The 21,195-nt window shown below is 39.7% G+C and overlaps 1 protein-coding gene across 1 annotated transcript in view; it reads left to right on the top strand.

The window, feature by feature from the left end:
* PEAK1 (pseudopodium enriched atypical kinase 1) overlaps nucleotides 1-21,195 on the top strand; it is a 245,214-nt gene that overhangs the window by 177,491 nt on the left and 46,528 nt on the right. The window contains 1 exon segment of the mRNA XM_038581054.1: nucleotides 16,259-16,452. Within this exon segment, the coding sequence (XP_038436982.1) occupies nucleotides 16,259-16,452 (194 nt within the window).

Genomic DNA, 21,195 nt, shown 5'->3' on the forward strand with positions numbered 1-21,195 from the left:
TTGGCACATTTCATAATGTCTCAGACTAAGGAGAAAAAGAGGTTTTTGAATTTTTAAAAACTTTTTGGAAAGTTTTGAAATAAACATGGATACTCCTTGAAAAATATACACCACTTGCATTCTCAAAAATTGCTTGATTTACTTGGATACACCATGATATTTACTTGAAGGAACTCTGAAAGGTCAAAATGTTACTGTCAAATGTCAACATTTGTGTTTCCAGCTTGACAGCAGTGTACTCGTTAAATTGCCATCCCACAGCTGGGAACACGCTACTGGAAGAAATGAAAATTCAAGTTTTTCTTTAAGTAATGAAGATTCCAAATCCAAACTATAAGATGTGAAAAATACTCAACTGAAGGCCAGACCCTAAAAGATAAGGGACTTTTAAAGCCTTTTATTATGGGATTAGATTGTCATTAAATTCATTTATTTTTCTTCAGGTGAAAAAAATGTGCCATCGGGACAATATATAGGGGGAAAGATTATCACACCGCTGAAATAACAGGCTTAGGTTTGACCTCACTTGAGCTATTTGTCCGGTCCTTCAGTGTACAGTGAAGGACATGCAGTTAGTTTGTAGTGATAGGACAGCTCTCACATGGAGCCAGTGTGGGGATATAAAGGCGAAATACATAAAAGACTTCGCACAAGGTCTGGCACAGATTGGGTGCTTCAAGATGTCAGTAGCCCCTGTGCCTTCAATGTAGTAAGTGCTAAAGCAGCGTATGTGTGTGGTGGTGCAGGAGCATAAAAGGCAGTGATTAGATCCGCTTAGAAGAGACTTCTCAGAAATGATATACAAACCAGATCTTAAGAGACAGATAGGATTTTTCCTGCTGCTTGGGAAAGACACTGTAGGCAAAGGAACAATATATGCAGAGTCACAGAGAAGATGATAGCAGATTCCAGACCGGTGGCTGGAAAAGGATAATGAATAGACTGGTGGCTCTTCAAATGAGGTCAAGGCAGGATCAAAATGCAGTGTCACTGTTTTCATGATAAGACATTATTCTTTTCACTGCGTTGACATTTGCACTGATGGTACAAAAACAATAGTAGGTAAAACTGCGTGTACCTTAACACAGCTCAAAGCCGTGGCGTAATATTATACAAATAGTTTTAAAACAGTTTCATTTAAGCATGTCCTTGATGGAGTAGTAACTTCTATTAAATCTCAACCCTTGAGACTATGTCCGTTTGAAAATTCCATGTGATAAAATGGGAAGTACACATAAGTTACTTCCATTGCATACCAGAGTACGGTGGTCATCACAAGGAAAACTAGTTTGAGGTTCAAGGTTTGAGTTACAAAGCTGAACTAGCCGCCTTTTTCACGGACTACCCTGAAAGAACAAGTGGCGGACCCTCTCTGGCTATTCAGACTTGAGTGTTTGGAAGATATTTTCTTTTTTTTTTAATTTATGATAGTCACAGAGAGAGAGAGAGAGAGAGAGAGAGGTAGAGACACAGGCAGAGGGAGAAGCAGGCTCCATGCACCGGAAGCCCGATGTGGGATTCGATCCCGGGTCTCCAGGATCGCGCCCTGGGCCAAAGGCAGGCACTAAACCGCTGCACCACCCAGGGATCCCTGGAAGATATTTTCTTAAGAACGAACATAGGAAGCCTCTGACTTCAAGAACAATTGACAGTATTTGTTGTCAATTATAAAAAAAAGTTCAGGCTTTCAAATTAAAATAAGAATTTTCGAAAACCTCTGTTACCAGGACCTTGACAGCTTCCTAATACTTAGAGATTTTTTCTGGTATTGGTGGTGTTAGTATTTGCATAAAAAGGTTCATATAATGAAATGTGTCAACATTTGGAAGATCTGCATAACTCAGTGAACTGGTGATTTCCAAATGACCCAGTGTACGATATTACAAAATTATGCATAAGTAAAAGATCCATTGAAACTGCAAGTTGGGGGGCATCTAGTGGCTCGGTCAGTTAAGCGTCTGCCTTCAGCTCATGTCATGATCCCGGGGTCCTGGAATCAAGCCCCTTGTCAGGCTCCCTGCTCAGCGGGGAGTCGGCTTCTCCCGCTGCCCCTCCTCTGCTCATGCACACACTCTCTCTCTCTCTCTCTCACACACACACACACACACCTGCTCTGTCTCTCAAATAAATTAAATCCTTAAAAAAAAAAAGACTATAAGTTGGACCAATAGATTTTTTTTTTTTTAAGATTTTATTTATTTATTCATCAGAGACAGAGAGAGGGGCAGGGACACAGGCAGAGGAAGAAGCAGGCTCCCTGCAGGGAGCCCGATGTGGGACTCGATCCCGGGTCTCCAGGATCACATCCTGAGCTGAAGGCGGTGCTAGACTGCTGAGCCACCCAGGCTGCTCGGACCAAGAGATTTTAATGTAACTGAGTCCAAAAGTTTACTGATGTGTTTTCAGATTCCACATTATAAGTAACCTTTAAGAGACTTCCGTCTATCTAGCTCTGCTATAGTACCAAGAAGAACATCAGCAATTATCTAAAATAATTACTACCTTTCCTACCTATATATCTGGATGACATCAAATTATTTTAATGTATAGTTGGCTCTTGAACAACATGAGTTTGAATTACATGGGCCTACTTATATATGGATTTTTTTTATAAATATCACCCAGTACTATAAATGTATTTTCTCTTCCTTATGACTTTCTTAATGGCATTTTCTTTTCTCTAGCTTACTGTTTATAAGAATTCAGTATATAATCCATATACAAAATTTGTTATTAATTGGGGGTGCCTGGGTGGCACAGTCAGTTAAACTGCTGACTCTTGGTTTTGGCTCAGGTCATGATCTCAGGGTCTTGACATCAGGCCCCTCATCGGGCTCCACACTCAGTGTGGAGTCTGCTTCAGATTCCCTCTCCCTCTCTCTCTCTCTCTGCCCCTCCTACTTGACTCTCTTTCTCTGCCTAAAATAAATAAAGCTTTAAAAAATATATGTGTTAATTGGCTATGTTATGAATAAGACTTCTACTCAATAGTAGGCCACTAGTAGTACGTTTGGGAGGAGCTAAATTTATGTGCAGATTCTTTACTGCATGAGGGGCAGCACCCTGAACCCCTCCATTGTTTCAAGGGTCAACTGTACTTTAACCAAAGCAACATATCACAGCCGGTTGAATGCAGAAACACCCATGAGAATTCAGCTGTCTTCCATTAAGCCAGATTTTAAGAGATTTGAAAACAATATTATTTAGGTTACTATTTTGAAAGGGTTTATTATTTTTAAATGAACTGGTAACTTTTTAAATTTTCTCATTTTTAATTTCTAATATCAACAAGTAGAATTCACATAAACAAGAGCCCTTGCACTCCTCAGTAATTTTTAAGTGTAAAGGAATCCTGAGAACAAAAAATTTGAGAACTTCAGAGACAAACTGTGAAGAGGCTTGCATGATATGTTGAAATATTGGGCCCTTGTAGATTTTGGGGCAGAAACAGTTTTTAAGGAGGAAAGTAGTGTGACTTTTTAAATTTTTTAATTTTCTTTCTAAGATTTTATTTAATCTTTCCACCCAGTATGGGGCTTACACTCTCGACCCCAAGATCAAGAGTCACATGCTCCACTGACTGAGCCAGCCAGGTGCCTCAACTTTTTTTTTTTTTTTTTTTTTTTAATAAACTCTCTATTGGTGCAATTGAAAATGGGCTAGAAAGTGGGAATACTAGTGACAGGGATACTAGTCAAATTTTGACTCAGGAATATATCCATTGGCTCTCTGGCTAGTCGGCATCAAGAGAAGTTAGTTTGATGGTTATTCTGGTCTCTGATCAGGTGGGAATCCCTCCACTATTGTTTTGAGAAGCAATAGCCTACCTACCATCTCTGCAACTCTTTGGTGTCCATAGTATGGAAATAATATTACATAGTAAGAAAAATGCAAGCACTGGAGTCAGACTAAGATTTGAATTCCATCTGTACCACTGGTAGTTTTGTGAGTTTTGACACCCTCTCTAAGCTGAAGATCCCTAGCCTGTATGATAGTGATAATAATACCTCACGGAGCTACTGTGAGGACTAAATTGACATCTGTAAAGCATCTAGCAATAGGGTTGCCATCTTTACAAATTCCTTGTAGGGCACCAGAATTTAAGATAATCCTTGCTGAGTGTCTTGCCCCTATGGTATATTTTTAGAACGGCCGAGTGTTCTTTCTTAAACGTAAATCCAAGCATTTACACGACTGAAGACCCTATATATGTGACCTTTGTCACCTGTTGTGTCTGACTCTTTTTTTTTTTTCCTTTGTCACCTGTTTAATCTTATTTACCTGCTTACTCTTGAACCTCAGTTATTCTGGCTTCCCTTCTTTCGCAGTGCCTTGTTTATAAGGTTGACCATGAGATCAGTCACCTATCACTATAGGACTACCTTTTAATGGATACCACCTTAAAATGGGTCCTTTTATTTATTTTCGTTTTAAAGTTTTTGTGAGTTAAAAAATAAATAAATAAAGTTTTTGTGAAAGAAAATTTTAAACATGGGACGCCTGGGTGGCTCAGTGGTTGAGGATCTGCCTCCTGCTCGGAGCGTGATCCTGGAGTCCTTGGATTGAGTCCCCCATCAGGCTCCCTGTGGGGAGCCTGCTTCTCTCTCTGCCTGTGTCTCTGCCTCTCTGTGTGTGTCTCTCATGAATAAATAAATAAAATCTTTTTTAAAAATTTTTAAAAAGAAAAATTTAGGGATCCCTGGGTGGCGCAGTGGTTTGGCACCTGCCTTTGGCCCAGGGCGCGATCCTGGAGACCCGGCATCGAATCCCACGTCGGGCCCCTGGTGCATGGAGCCTGCTTCTCCCTCTGCCTATGTCTCTGCCTCTCTCTCTCTCTCTCTCTCTCTGTGACTATCATAAATAAATAAAATTTTTAAAAAAAATTCTAAACATATACAAAAGAAGATAAATTGGTAAAATGAACCACCATTTACCCCAAAACACACTTCAACAATTATCAGTTTATGGTCAGTCTTGATTAATCTATACATTTATTTCCTTCCCTCCCCCCTTTATTTTGAAGCAAATCCCAGACATTTCATTTGTAAATGTTTCAGTATGTATCTCCAAAAAGAAAGGTGTTTGTTTGTTTGTTTTCCCATTATGACCATATACCAGGAAAGATTCTTCAAACTTTAAGGGCTAACTCCTGGCTAAACAGCATCTGGTATCAAGATTTTAAGTACTGGATATAGTCTGATGACTCTATCCCTGACTTCTTCATGATTCACATACTTACCCATTTGGCATTTCCACATGAACATGAAATAGAGGATGTCTCGAAACCTATCCAAAACAAGTCTCTATTTTTCCCTACAAATCTGTTCTTCTATCCCAAGTCTTCCCTTCTTGGTAAATGGTCCCACCATCCATCCAGTTACTCCAGAAAACTAGGAATCATCCTTAGTGCTTCTTTTCCCCTCACTCCCCACATGCAAAATATCAGCAATCATACCACCATCATCTCATTTGATTTTCCTTCTCCGTTTAGGAAAAGTATTTTCCTAATTGATCTCCCTGCCTTAATCTCTTTCCCCCCCCCTTTTTTTTTAAGATTTTATTTATTTATTCATGAGAGACGCACAGAGAGAAAGACAGAGACACAGGCAGAGGGAGAAGCAGGCCCCATGCAGGGAGCCTGACACACAGGACTCGATCCCGGGTCTCCAGGATCACACCCTGGGCCAAAGGCAGCGCTAAACCACTGAGCCACCCGGGCTGCCCTCTCTTGCCCCTTCTAATCTAATCTCTCTAGTATAGATCAAATCAGATCCCATAGTGTCAACACAGTGAAGGAAGTTCATACATAATATGACCTCTGCCTACCTGTTCAACCTATCTCCTACTCATCCCCTTGTTCATGAACTTCTCACAATACAGTTTTCTTTCTTTCTGCTCTTCAAACATAATCCTTTTTTTATCAGCTATTCTCTCTCTCTGGAATGCTTTCTTCAGATCTTTGTATGGCAGGCTCCTTGTCATTCAGTTATCTCTCCACCTAAGAGAGAGAGCAGGAGGTGGGGGACAGAGGGAGAGGGAGAGAAAGTCCCAAGCAGGCTCCCTGCCCAGCACGGAGCCTGACCTGGAGCTCGATCTCATGACCCTGAGATCATGACTTGATCTGAAGTTAAGAATTGGACACTTAACTGAGCCTCCAAGGCACCCCATTCAGTATCAATTTAAATGTCACTTCCTCAGAAGATTCTTCACTGACTGCCCATTCTTAAGAGACTTCCCCCTCGGTCATTCCCTGTCACATCATCCTTTTTTATTTTAGATTTTTTCATATGTTTATCACTTTTTTTTTTTTTTACACTATTCCATCTTATTTAACTCTTCCCTTCTGGATTCAATTTCCTTCTTCCTGAAGGATGTCTTTTTAGTAGCCTTTTCAATAAGCTGTGTGGTAAATTTATTGTTGACTAAAATCACCTTTATTCTATAATTGGTAGGCAGTATCTATTGCCTCAAAATTTAGCTCAAAAATTTTTTTCTGATCAATTAGAAAACCTTAGCAATGCCTAAGAAAATAACTGTAACTCACTCAAAATAACTAATACTCCCAGCCAAAGTTAAGGATCTCATTTGCCCACATAATGGCCTTTTTTGGCTAACCTTTCTAGCATCATCAGCCCTGAACATCATGTTCCTAATTAGCAAATACCCCCAGCATATGTTTCTGCGTATCATGTAAGTCTGATTTCTCTAGGACTCCCAGAAACATCTCAAGAATTCAACTATGCCTCTGACTGCTGGGATTTTGTCCAAACCTCTGCCAACTTCTGTTTTGGACAGACAGATAAGATTTGGCATACCTTTGATCCCTTAGGACTACCCTTCATCTGTATAAGCCCTCCCTTTATCATTCCAAGATCTTTTTGATCTTCTTAGAGTCCTTAGAACTAAGCTGTATTCCTCAATAACCCAGCAGTCAATCCTAGGAGTCTTCTAATCCACTTCAGGATTCAAGGATATGGACCAAAAGTTGGAGAACTGTGGCCTACAAGTCACCTGTTCTCTAAATGAAGTTTTATTGGAAAACAGCCACACTCATTCGTGTGTATGTTGTCTATGGCTACTTTTTGCACTTCTGATAGCAAGGTTAGGTGCAGCAGACACCATATGGCCTATACAGCCTAAAATATTTATTATGGACTCTTCCCAGAAAAAGTTGGCCAAGTCTCTGAACTAAGCTCAAATATCTGATTGGCCTGTGGTTATCAGGCATGTTGGTGGCTGGTATCCATTCTATCCAAACACTACACAGGTTTGCAATTTGCTGAAGTACCCAGAGCCGGGGTCTCTTTATGTACATGTATGTATGTGCATATAGTATGAAGAAAAGTAAGCACTTTTTAGACTGTGGTAGAATGGAATGTCTTTCTCTCTATAAAGTTTAGTTAGAAACTTGACATATTTTTAATGCTTATGCTCCAGTTATATCTTAATTTGCTTGATCTCTACTAAGAGAATCCTATCAAAGTCATCTTTTCATGCTTAGGACCAGACTGGCCTCTGAAAATCAAATTCCTATTTCTCATAAAGATTTAAAAAAAAAATTGAAGACAGAAGCTGAAAGTAGCTGCTTGATCTCCTGATCACATATTCCTTCCTCTAAAGAAGCTTCTGGACTATAAGCATTTATAAAGATCACATCTGCATTTGCTGACACACTGTTCCTAAAGTTAGATTGAATTCATAAAGCCCTTACTATTGAAATTTTAAATAATCATGTTTTACAAAGAGCTGATAAATCTCTTTGTCCTAATCACAGAATGATGCAGAATGGTTGTGTTTGTGCGCACCATGATGGGGTGGTCTTCAGACAGCTTTACATCCCTTTCCCTTATAGAAGATGATAAAACTCCAGAGAAGTAAGCCACTTGCTGAGAGTCTCATAATGAATATATTCCAAAGTGAATATTCCAGCTGAGACTTCCCCCACCTTTGGGGTCAGTTTTGTTTCCTTGTTCGCCTAATGTATCTGAAGTTAAACTCCAGGATCTTACTATATAATTCTTAAAACACTTTCACCCACATTATCTCAGTTGTCCCAATATCTATGACAGTGCATCCTTCCTATTTTATAGGGCACAGAGAAACGAAGGCTCATCAACATTCCCAGCGCTGCTATGCCAGGAGGTTGCAGAGCCAGACTTTGACTTCAGAGGTGTTTGGCCCCTAAGTGGTTTTTTTTTTTTTTTCTTCACTCTTGCTGGTGATTGCTGAGCCTGCCATGTCTTTTATAAAGTCGGCCTGAATGCAAGAAGGTGGTACGTCTGTGACCAGTAAGGGATAGGTACTGATTCATTGAGCTGTCAAGCAGCTTTAAGGTACTCAACATTGGCATAGTTGAACATAGTTGTTCATTCTCTTCAGAGCACTTTATATGAATTTCCTAATTAATACATACTCCTATAAATGTCACTATACTCATTTTATAGATGGATGGGAGGCAGGGGCAGAGTAGCCGTGGTGGCAGTGCTGCGATGAAATTCGGGTTTCTAATTTCCAGGCCTGTATTCAGACCTCTAGGCCACAGTTTCAGCCAGTAATTATTTAGCATAACTGCAGTACAGTATTGATTAGAGTTATCAGGTAATATTTAAAGGTTTAATTCCAGCACAAGCAGTTGGTTCTTATATGGTGCTTCTATAATGGTGATTTGTTAGCAGCAGGGAGAAAGGCTTGCCAAAAAACACAACACGAGGACAGCAGTGCACGCCGATCAGCTCCCCACCCCCACTCCTTTCTGTGCTGCTGGCACATGGATGGAGCTCCAGTCTGCATCAGGGAGATGTCCTGCTCCACATTGGAACCTGTCCTGACCCCATTCTCCATAGTGGTACAGGACAAAGTTTTACTGGGAGGAGTGTGGATCCAGATCCTTAAGTGACATCCTCGGGTGCTTTGCTGTTTAGATCCCACCTGATTCGATTCATTCAATAGCTATTTACTGAGTGTTTGCTGTAATTCTCAGTCTCTTTGTATGAGTCTACTCAGGTTACCATAAATAAAAAACCACAGACTTAAACAACAAAAATATATTTGCTCACAGTTCTGGAGGCCAGAAGTCCAAGGTCAAAGTTCCAGTTGAATTGGTTTCTGGTGAGGGCTCTCTTCTTAGCTTACAGAACGGTCACATCCTCGCTATGTCCTCACTGGGGTTTCAAGCTTCAACATATGAATTCGGGGAGGGGGGACACAAACGTTCACCCAAAACACCTGCTGTGGGTGTTCAGAGAAGGAAGAGTCCCTGCGGGCACAAAGACCTCTTGGGCAGTGTGAGGCCTAAGGAGTCTTCAATGACTGTCTGGGTCTGAAATGGATGGAGAGAAGGGAGGCAGCTCTAGGAGGGAAAGTAGCTTCAGCAAAGATGGGGAATATGGTGTGTCCAAGAGACAGGGAGTTACAGTGTGGACACACATTGGGTTTGTGTTTTGGAAAGTTTGGAATAAGGCTGGAAACATACATTGCAGCCTCATTGTGCAAGGCCTTGAAGACCCGTAGGTAGTTCAGATGCGACCTTGATGGGTCACAAGGATGTGGAACAGAGGAACAGCAGAACAAAACAGAGATTCTAGGAAGAGAACCGTGGCCAGCTAAGTAGAGGATACAGGTCTGAGGTCCCCTGCTGGTAGCAGCTTTCTCAGTCAGAGGGGTCTGCCCTTCGTGCTCATCCCGTCCTCTGTTGATACTAGGGAATTGAGGTGGCGCTGCCTGTCGGGACTCTCAGCCTATCGCTGCTGTCACAGATGCCGCTGCTTACTGTCAGAGATGACTTTCTCCAGCCAGGGCTTCAAATAAAAATCGTCGGTGTCATACTAGACCAAATCCTTATTTTCTAACATTTTGTGAGTTTGTATAATTGTATTCAAAGAATAAACCCCAGAAGGTAAGGATTAGTTTCAAACAGCACACACACACACACCCTTTTTTAATAGCCCATTGTGAATCTCTCATCTGTGACTATTTAAATTATTTTATTTCCCTTTATGTCACTTCTGGGCTATATCACTTCTGAGCAGTGATGCTCATAACTTAAAATTTTCTTACTTTTTGCATCTTGATCCTTTTTATACTTCTTGCCCTGTTCTCCTGGGGAAGGGGACGTAAATATACTTTCTCAGAGTGTGGCCCAAGGACCAACTGTGTCAGAATCTCCTGGAGTGTTTGTATAAATTCTGATTCCTGGGCCGTCCTCCAGAGCTGTTAAATCCGTCCCTGGGGGGTGGGAGCTGCAAGTCTGCATCTTTGCTAATTCTCAAGGTAATTCTTAGGCACGTTAAAGCCTGATAACAATTGACATAGTATTTTAGAACATTGACTTTAAGATCACTCAGACCTGGATTTGAATCCTGCTTTCACCATTTATTAGTTCTATTGTCTTGGGCGAGCTCTGCTTCTGGTTACCTCATCCATAAACTGAGAAGCAGAATAGTATATCTTTTTAGAGCATGGATCCTAGATCTGAACTGCTGGGTTTTTGTTTTTAAAGATTTTATTTATTTATTCATGAGACACATGGAGAGAAAGAGTGGCAGAGACACAGGCAGAGGGAGGAGTAGGCTCCATGCAGGGAGCCCCACGTGGGACTCGTGGGACTCGTGGGACTCGATCCCAGGCCTCCAGGGTCACGCCCTGGGCTGAGGCAGAGCTAAACCGCTGGGCCACCCGGGCTGCCCACTGCTGGGTTTTAATCTCAGCTTTACCAGTTGTGTTACCTGAGGCAAAGGACTCCCTCCCCCGACCCCAAGGGCAGACAGGCAGTTGGGGGAGATAAGAGGAAAGTGGAAAAGGTATAGTGACTTGCTTCTCCAGTGCTTCTGGGCATGCCTAAAAAGTCAAGGGCCCAGATCCTCCCTTGAGTAGTCCCTCTTGGAGAGGCTTGTATTTTCTCCTAAATCTTGCTTTTTCAGGAAATATACATCAGGATCTCATACCATTCTTTAGAAGTGAGCCAAGGCCTAAATGATGATGAGAAGCTCTTCCTGTAATTCTCTTATTGAGAAAGCCTTCTTTTATTGCTCTTTTCCAAGATTGGTTTATCTTTTCTGTTAATTAGCACAGATACCATTCTGACTTTGAATTTCATAGTATTTTAAAACTGTAATTTTTCTTAGTATTATGAAGATGACAGTGATTTACAGTGGCCTGTGTTTTTATCTGCTTTGCTGTCTTACGGTCTGGTGCCTTAAAGACATTTTTAATTTGCTATTCGTATCTGTTTTAAAAAGAAAAAAAGTGAAACCATGCAGTGTCTGAAAATTAGAGTCTATTCAAGACCTTGCACATGGCTGCCAGTCTTCCCCATTCCAAGACCTTGCCACTTCATTCACACCAGTAAGAGCACCTTTGTTTGACCAGCCTCTGGCAGACATGTTAGGAAGAACTCATGAGATCTCAGTTAAAGGTTAATCTCTATTCAGGAGAAGAAGTTTGAAGTTTTCATTGGAAGACTACAGAAGGCTTAGTGGAAAATTGGAGACACTAAGATAGTGATCAGTGGACACAACACTTTTCTACCTGAGAATGCCAGAAATTGGAAAATGTAGCAAAATCAAGTTGATGACCTGGAAACTAAGATAGGATTACGAAATGTCACATTGGCGGGGGTTATAGAGACAGGAAGAGATGGAGATTTTCCTCCTTCTGATAGATTAAAGGTGAGAGATTTGATAAGTTTGAACTCTCCACATGTGTTGGTATATATTCCATTTCTGCAAATGTCCATCACCCCCAGCAACCCCAGAAATATGCAGCTCTGAAGACAGTTAACAAAATTGTGATATGCTGTTTCTGATATGCTTTGATCTGAATTTTAGGGGTAAAAAGAGGTTTTGAAAATCACACATTTGTTAATTGACTGTCTTGAGCAAATAGAGACACATGTCATTGCCAAAGAGAGCTAGCAAATGGGAATTTAGAATACCATTTGCCCAAAGAGGCAGATAGTCTGTAGAAGCTTGATTTCATTTACTGTCCCTTCTGAAGCTGAATGGAAGTGGTTGGGTTTGAAGATAAAGTTGAAATTGTGGAAATACTTGGATGCATAAAGGACGCTAATGCGGAATTTGATTTGCCTTTTTAAAAAGTACATTCAGACATTTAACAGAATTTTTACAAAAATCTGTCTGGAATGAATCTTCCAGGGAAAAAAAAAAAAAAAGATCATTTTTATTTGATGGTGTAATGATTAAACCTACCACCTGGGTAAGCCAAGGGAGCTTCCTACAGGAGATTGCTTGTGCAGCTTTGAATTATGTATGAATGTTGCAGACTGATGAGAGATAACCTTACCAAGGGATTCGTTTGTATAACAGACCAACCTGTAACCATGTTACGGTTTCCTTTGAATACCTTAAGTTCATTCTCCACGTTTGGAAAATGAGATGTCTTTGTGGAGATCATGATGTGATATTTTAAGTGTCGGGTCATATATTCCAAATCTCAATTATAAACTGGTCATTAATGAAAAAGTCGATTGAAATGTTTGAGCTCCAGGCAAACTTGTGTTGTTTTCCATAATGAAAACAGAGTGGATGCTCCTGGAGAAGAGCAGGCTAAGTCACTGTTTGACCCAGCCTGACAATTAGAGACCTCGATGTCAACGCCATAGTTACTTAGACATCCTACCTACCGCTAGAGAGCTGGGGATTGTTTCAATATTATTTTAACCAGTAGAAATAGAAAAGCCACAACTTCTTCTTTGTGGGCCACTTATCAGTTAATAGTTCTGTTTTGTAGCAATGAATATCAGATTGTACTCACCTGAAAAAAATATATAGTTATCCTTGAATATCAAGATATACTAAGATATAGTGTATCAGAAATTCTAGTAGCTTTCTTGTCATTTCATTTTTTTTTTTTTTAAAGATTCCATTTATTTATTCATGATAGTCACAGAGGAGAGAGAGAGAGAGGCAGAGACACAGGCAGAGGGAGAAGCAGGCTCCATGCACCGGGAGCCCGACGTGGGATTCGATCCCGGGTCTCCAGGATCGCGCCCTGGGCCAAAGGCAGGCGCCAAACCGCTGCGCCACCCAGGGATCCCCCTTGTCATTTCATTTTAAAGATTTTTTTTTAAACCTGTCTCATGGATGAAATAGGGGAAATTTTCATTTTGTTCATTATCTCCTTCCTGATGTTTGTTTGTACAGATGATCAAGTAATAGGGAATCAGAACCTGGTTCTCTGCTTCCCATTTTTGGTGTTTTCTCCATTATCTTAAATATTTCTAGATGAAAATCAGGATGTATATTAAAATTAGTGGTGTCTGAAAAAAATATTACTAGATGAAATACTGGTGGTGAACCCAGTTTGTTAGGAGAGAAAGTCTGTATTTGGAAAGTGTCATTTTACTATTTGGGAGGGCTTTCTAACTTCATATCTAAATATGAAACAAGAGATGGTTAAAAGTTATATTCTCTTATAAAATTAATATGCCTTAGATAAATTGTCAGATTTTACCTCCTTCTTTCTTCCTAGACAACTTGTCTGTTGATACGTAGTGACTGAGTCAACCTTTTCTGGTGCTGTTCTCAGTTCTTTCTCATTTTTTAGTCATAGCATGTTACCACATCTAAGCTTGAACCCTCAAAGCCTCTCCCTTTCCCATCTCTCTTTTACCATTTTCATCATACAAAGAGCTCTTCCTCCTCAAGCATCAAGACGTGACATACGTGTTTTTTTTTTTTAAATTCTTCCTTTTAGACTCTGCTGTCACTGCTGATTAAACATCTTAGCATCCATTTGCAATTCCTTGTGATTTTACTTTCATCAGCTCTCTTTGCACGGCACTTTATAGTTGATGATTATTTTAATTGGTGACTTAATATACCAGTGTACTTATTTAAAATGTGCTTATGAAAACTAATCTTTATGTGGAATGTAGGTTGTGCTGCCCTGATCCTCAAAGAGTTAATAAAACTAGTTTTCACTTTGCTTAGCTCCCCAGAGGTAGTTTGGCACATTTCCCAGACCAAACCCGTAAGGTAAAGGTCAAGGTGCAGTGTCTGATATTAAGGTGCAGAATTCGAAGCTAGTATCTTACCCACCTTGTAGTCACCCTGAGCTCAGTGGGATCTCTGGTACCTCAGAGCTTCAGAACATGATTAACAGACCGAAGAAGGCCCTGTGGAATATCCTTTAATGGGGAATTGTATGAGTGAGTACAGTGGGTGAGTCTTTAACATTTCTTGCTTTATAGCATCCGTGTTTTGTTTTCGGAAGCCGTCAGGAGCACAGAGCCACGCTTCGTGTATGTGGGGAGCAGGCCCAGGGAATTCCTCGTGGTTTAAGAGCAGCGACTCTTCCTGTGGTTTTCGCGGCAGCCGAGGCACTGTAAATAGCCCATCCCTTGGGAGGAAAACAGACAAGGAGGGGCAGAGTCGTGGCTTCTGAACCAACCTTTACCAATCCCTTTTGATAATGGAAAAGAGAGCTTTCTTTTAGTAATAATGAGACTGGGGCAAGAGAAAAGGCAAGAGTAAGTCTGGAGAAGTTAGGAGCCTAAAAATAGCATTTTAGGAAACCTCTTCAATTGACTCTAAAATAAGAGAATGTCACTTTATATATGTACTTGTTCTTTGAAATCAGAAATGGCCTACATTAACTTTTGCCTAGTAAAGATCATTTTCCTTCTCCTGAAAGCATGGTGATAATTACTCAGTGATCTACAATCTTGACACTAAATGGTGTCAGAGAGGGTCTCAGCAGTGTCACTTTATTTTGTCTTTGCTAATGCATGGAAGGAAAGGCCCCTTCTTACCTTGATTTTACAATGCTCCATATTATGAGAAACCAGTTTTGTTTGGAGCCTTTCTTTTGGGTTGATGACCCAGAGGCAGTATGCTTTACTGTGTGAGGCCTCCTTTACATAAAACACCCTCCTGGCTGCTAGTGGAGCGGTTCCTTTCCACCTTACCACTGTCCTGGAGAGCCAGATACCATAAAGGAACTTCTAGCTCATTGCTTATTTTCAGTATAGAGAAACCTCTGGCTTTGCCAGCTTTGAAAAAGTATTTTTTGAAGTTGTAGATCCAGCAGACTTCAAGGCTTATTTTTCTGTTCAGACACATGCATAATTTCCATAATGAAAGATTGATAAGAAGGTACTCCTTCTCAGATCTACTCCCTTAAATCCACGGGTGATATATGTTGTAATGACACATGATCAAACAAAGCACCTCTTTTCAAGAAACTTGTAAATGTCACCATGATTTACTGCCACTTGAAAATCCGGAAATAACATGTAATTGTATGTTTGCTTCGCAGGAAGAAGGGTTGGTGAGCATATGACAGTCTAAGAACACTTTCAGAAACCATTAAAGATGCCTGATTTTGAATTTATTTTATTTTATTGGCTAGCCCAGTGAGGTTTTCTAACTAGGCTAGTTTTTTCTACCAACATTTAATGACCATTCCATCCCTTCGTACTTATAGCGAACAGAATTGACAGTTTAGGCAGGATGGGAAGTGGGGAAGATTGGAAGAAATAGCTATAAGCAAATGAGCAAGCAGGCAACAGTGAAACAAGGTTGGAAACACATTGGACGCCACATTGTGGTATGGAGCCCACAGGATCTTTCAAATTCATTTTAGTAGATAATAACTAGAATGCAGAACTTTCATTTCCATTTACTTTGCTGCATGCAGGCAGGCAAAGGTTGATGCTTCTGTCCTCCTGGCAACAAGACTTTCCTGGCCTCAGTTTACCTACTAAAACAATTGCTTAACTTCCTTATTTAGTCTAATCTCACCTTTATTCCTGATCCTTTACTAAATACTTTAGCATGTATTAAATGCTATATACGAAATAAGTCTATATAGTAAATTATTTGATATTTGCTAGAGTATTACAGAACTATAGTAGATATAGTAAGTATGCTAAATGCCTAACTAAGCACTCGTGTATTTTGTTTTTAACTAGTTAAGCATTCAGCTTTCTCCATCACTACCATCACCACCTCCTGCCTTAAAAAAAAAAAAAAAAAAAAATCTTACCTTCTTACTCTCAAGCTTCCCTCTGAGTTTACCGTACCTTCTCTACCAAACTGGATTCTCAATATGTCAAATAGAAGGATCAGCCTGCCTGAAGGACTACACTGTATTCAGACAAGTATTTTAGGCCTTATGACCCATTGCTGTGACTCTAGGGCTAGTTATTTGCATTTATGGCAAGTAGATGTCTTCCATAAATCTAAATTTTAGCAAGACCTTTGAATGCCACTTGTGACCACAGTCTGATTTGTTTCAGTCACAAGACCCATGAAGTGACAGAAGATCTTTCTCCTCGGGATTCAAGATCTGTTGCTGTGAAGCAAGATGACGGAGGCTGCACTTCTATCACAGCAGCATCGCCCCCACCTGAACTGGAAAGAGAAGAGGAAAAAGAAGATGTTTCAGATACTGTCGACCTGAATCCCTGTAGTGCAACCTATAGCAATTTAGGTAAGTGGAAAATGTCATGTAAATAGTATTTAAACTTTGCCTTTTTATGCAGTATCCAAATACTGCATTTCCCTGGAGAGACGGTTTTTATTGCGCAGGAAGCAAAAGTTGGACAATTGGAGCCATAAGTTTTCTTTTTTCTGGTTTTTGTTTGTTTGTTTAAATTCCAGTTACAGCGCACCTGGATGGCTCAGTTGGTTAAGCATCTGCCTGCCTTCAGAGCTGAGGTCATGATCCCAGGGTCCTGGGATTGAGCCCTGCATCAGGCTCCCTGCTCAGCAGAGAGTCTGCTTCCCTTTCTCCCTCTGCCTCTCCTCCTGCTTGCACTCTGTCTCTCTCTCAAATAATTTTTTTTAAATCTATATTCCAGTTAGTTACCATACAATGTGACACTAGCTTCCAGTGCACAACATAGTGATTCAGCTTCCATACAATACTAGGTGTGAAGCCATAAATTTTAATTCACCTCAGAAAAAGTCCTGGTGTTAACTAGGCATATATTGAACACCTGCTACCATAAGTCCTGTCCCATGGTCCCTGCCTTGAGGGACTCACCTCGAGAATTTCAGTATTATATAATAACTGCACTGATAGAAATACCCGTGGAATATGTTTTATATCACACAGGAGAGAGTGTCAAAGATGCCTTCCTGAAAATAGTTCCTGAACTGATTTATCAGTTGGCAGAGGGAAGAAAGAGTGCTCCAACCCAAGGCAACAGCATAAGCAAAAGCATGGTGCATTTGGATACCACAGCCATTTAGTCTTGCTAAAATATGTACTGAAGTTAGGCAAGATCATGCGTTTCAAGCTAAAATCTTAGGCTTTTTTTGCTCTTTGTGATAGTAACTGATCAAGAGGTTTTAAGCAAGGGAAAAATGTGATTACATTGGTGTTTTAAAACATCCACTTTACAGGCTGCCATGAGAGGATGGATTAGAGCTGAAGTATTAAGTATTTGGTAGCCTGAAGTCTGGTAGTTGTGTACTTTGGCGGGACCACGTACGAGATGAGAAAGGCCTTGTGCCTAAGATAGCGTGAGGGGGAACAGTTAACAGATTTAAGAGGCAAAATGCATAAGGCTTAGTGGTTAATTTGATCTGAAAATGATGTGAAGAATCGAGGATAAATCTCAGATATCTGTCTTGGAACAGGCAGGCTCAAAGAAGTACTATTACTAGGAGTGTTTAGGCCGAGGCTGGGGGGCCATCTCTCAGAGCTGTGGTGAAGAGGAATCCGACGGCACAAAGAGGACGGGACTGAGTTCCCTCGAAGGTGCCTGCCAGTGCAAAGGTTCTTCAGTTTTCCGATCATCTTCACTCTCCTTCCTTGAGTACCCAGTGACTTTTGACCTGTCTGCTTTCCTTGAGTGTCTCATAGTTTTCTTTTCTCCTCAAAAGCAAAGCCTGGGGCTGGGTAAGGACTTTTCATTGCTGTTCTCCCATGAAGTCAGGAGAGAGGTGAGTGGCGTGAGTTGGACAACCACATGCACAGCGCTAGCAAGATCCTTGTGGACCTCTGACCAACTCAGACCTGTTTGGAAATCAGTGGCATATAATATCAAAGCATTCTTTTGCCTAGTTTCTCATCTCCCTTCTTTGTCTTTTTCCTTCAACAGGTTATAGTAAGGAAAAATTATTCTAAGATCAGTTAGTGTACTTGGAAATAGAGGCAAAAAGGTTAAAGTAATACTGTGGGAGAAATGCACTAATATGTTCTTTGGGGAAGCTCATCATAACAATCCACATGTGGTTGAAAATAAATTTTATAACGAAAAGACTCCCATTCTAAGTTCTAGAAGCCTTCTATGATTTGTGTGTTGGGGAGAACATAACTAAAGTTTACCCAGGCGACCATCTTGGATACCATTTTCCAGTTGGAATTATACTCAAACAGCTTATTGTACTTTTCCCATTCTTTTATATTTTATGAAGCATCCTATAAGATGCAAGAATTAGTGCTTATTTACTATAGTATACTCTCAGCCTAATATGTCAGCCTATCTTTCAGACATTCTTTTTGCATCAAAATTTCTTTCATGTTGCCCTCAGTAAAAGATACACTAAATATTACTGATTGTATGGTATCTCTTTAAAAAATACGCATCAACTGGGGTGCCTAGCTGGTTCAGTCAGTAGAGCGTGCGACTCTTGATGTTGGGGTTGTAAGTTCAAACCCCACGTTGGGTGTAGAGATTACTTAAAATTTTTTGAGAACACCTTTTTTTTTTTCCAAAGATTTTATTTTTTTATTTGAGAGAAAGAGTGAGCGAGAGAGATAGCCCAAGCAGGAGGGAGGGGCAGAGGGAGAGGGAGAAGCAGACTTCCTACTGAGCAGGGAGCCAAATGTGGGACTCCATCCCAGGACCCGGGATCACTACCTGAGCTGAAGGCAGATGCTTAACTGCTTAACCAACTGAGCCACCCAGGTACCTCTAAAAAAAAAAAAAAAAAAATCTTAAAAAAATATCCATCAGCCAACATCAGTTAAAGTTTATTATTTTATCTTATTTGTCTTCTCAGTTATGTAGATAATTAGAAAAAATAGAGGCTTACTTCCATAAATATTCCAAGTGCCTCACATATATTAACTCATTAATCTTCCCAATGACCTTAGGAATTTTGATCCCCATTTTTCAGATGAGGATAGTGAGTCAGAGTGCCGTGCTCAAAGTCACAGAACCAATAAGGATTGCACCAAGATTGGAACCCTCTTAGTCTTAACCATGACTGTAATGAGCATAACCACTAAATTCTTGTAAAATACTGAAGGACTGCAGCTGTCTTCCATTTTTTTAAGTCCTCTACATCAAAAGATTATGATTACTTAGAATACAAAAAATGCTATGTTATAGATGCCCCATCAGAAAGATGGCTTTATACCTATTGCTTTTAAAAGTATGTGATACTCATAAAATGTTGCCTTGTTTTCCTTAAGTGCTTAAGTGGCTGTCCTTGATTCCATAGGGTATGACCCATGGTTAGCTGCTTCTTTGGGAAGATTTTACTATGTGAATAAAATAAAAACTAAGTAATAGGTATGGTTGACACCAGCAGTTCTACAACTGAGGGATTTCTAATTTTTTGTTTTGTTCTTGTTTTCTTCCTAATGAAACAAGTATTATGACATTTGGAACTTACCTTTTTCAATATTTTCAATAAATCATTTGCAGGAAATTGTAAACTATCGCTTTGAGTAATTTCTTATGATTTGAAGTCGTAGGAGCTTATTTTAAAATCTGTATGTTTAAAAATGGAAAGGAAACAATACTTGTTAATGTAATAGCCTTAGATCCTTTTAAATAGACTGGAACCATTCTGTAAATACCACATTCTTTCGTTTGTTGTTGTTGTTTGTTGTTTGTTTGTTTGTTTGTTTCAAATGAGGAAGAGGATGAATAACAGACCAGTGGAAGAAATTGAGGGAAGAAAGTTAAGGGTTACCATTATTTTTACTATGGCATTTATTTCTGAAAATTACATTTGTAAAGTGGATGTAGGAAGCACAGTAATATAGTAGGAAAAATACTTAACTTTGAGGGATCAACCAGATTTTGATTCAGAGGATAGCCATGTCATTGCCCACCTGTATGATTGTAGTTCAGCTATTTAGCATCCCTAAGCTTCAATTTCCTCATCTGAAATGAGGAAATAGTAACATCTACTTTGTAGGGCTGATGGTAAGAGAAGAACTTAGCATATAGAACTGTTTAATAATTATGAAGTTCATTTTTTTCTGGTTAAAAAAAGATAAAGGTATGGTGTTTTTTTGTACCATAAAATATACCTATTTCAAGTGTACAATTCAGTGATTTGTTGATAACTTTACTGTGGTATAACCATCACCATAAATCAGTTTTAGAACATTTTCATCCCCTCAATAAAATCCCTCACACCCATTTACAGCTAATCCATGTTCCACATGCAGTCCCAGAAAAACCACTAATCTACTTTCTGTATTTATGAACTTAACCTTTCCTGAACATTTCATATAAATGGAAAGATATGATATGAATGAATGATACAATATATGATGTGTTGTGTTTGGCTTCTTGCACTTAGCACAGTGTTTTTGAGGTTCATTCATGATGTAGTGTGTGTCCATAGTTTATTTCCTTTGACTGTGAATAGTATTTCATCAAATGGACATATCACATTTATCTATCCTTCACTGGTTGGTGGACATTTAGATTGTTTTGCAAATTTTGGATATTATGAATAATGTTGCCATGAACATCCATGTGCAAGCCTTTCTGTGGGTATGTTTTAATCTCCCTTGGGCAATTTTGTAGGAGTAGAATTGCTAGGTAGTTTAATAGTTTTATCTTTAAATTTTTGAGAAACTTTTACATTGTATTTCAAAATGGTTTAACCATTTTACATTCCCCCCAGCAATGTGTAATGTTCCCAGCTTCTCCATGTCATCCGCACATTGGTTATTGTAAGTTTCATTCTAGAGGGCATAAGATGGTATCTTATTGTGGTCCTAATTTGCATTTCTCTGATGAGTAAGGATGTTGAGCCTATTTTTATGTGCTTATTAATCAGAAATTCCTTTAAAAAATGTGAATTTCCTTTTTTTCCCCCTGATTTTTAAAATTTTATTTAAATTCAGTTAATTAACATATAACATATTACTGGTTTCAGAGGTAGAGGTCAGTGATTCATTAGTCTTACATAATACCCAGTGCTCATGACATCACTTGCTCTCCTTAATGTCCATCACCCAGGTACCCCATCATCC

Source organism: Canis lupus, chromosome 30, assembly GCF_011100685.1.
Source record: "Canis lupus familiaris isolate Mischka breed German Shepherd chromosome 30, alternate assembly UU_Cfam_GSD_1.0, whole genome shotgun sequence".
Lineage (NCBI taxonomy): Eukaryota > Metazoa > Chordata > Mammalia > Carnivora > Canidae > Canis > Canis lupus.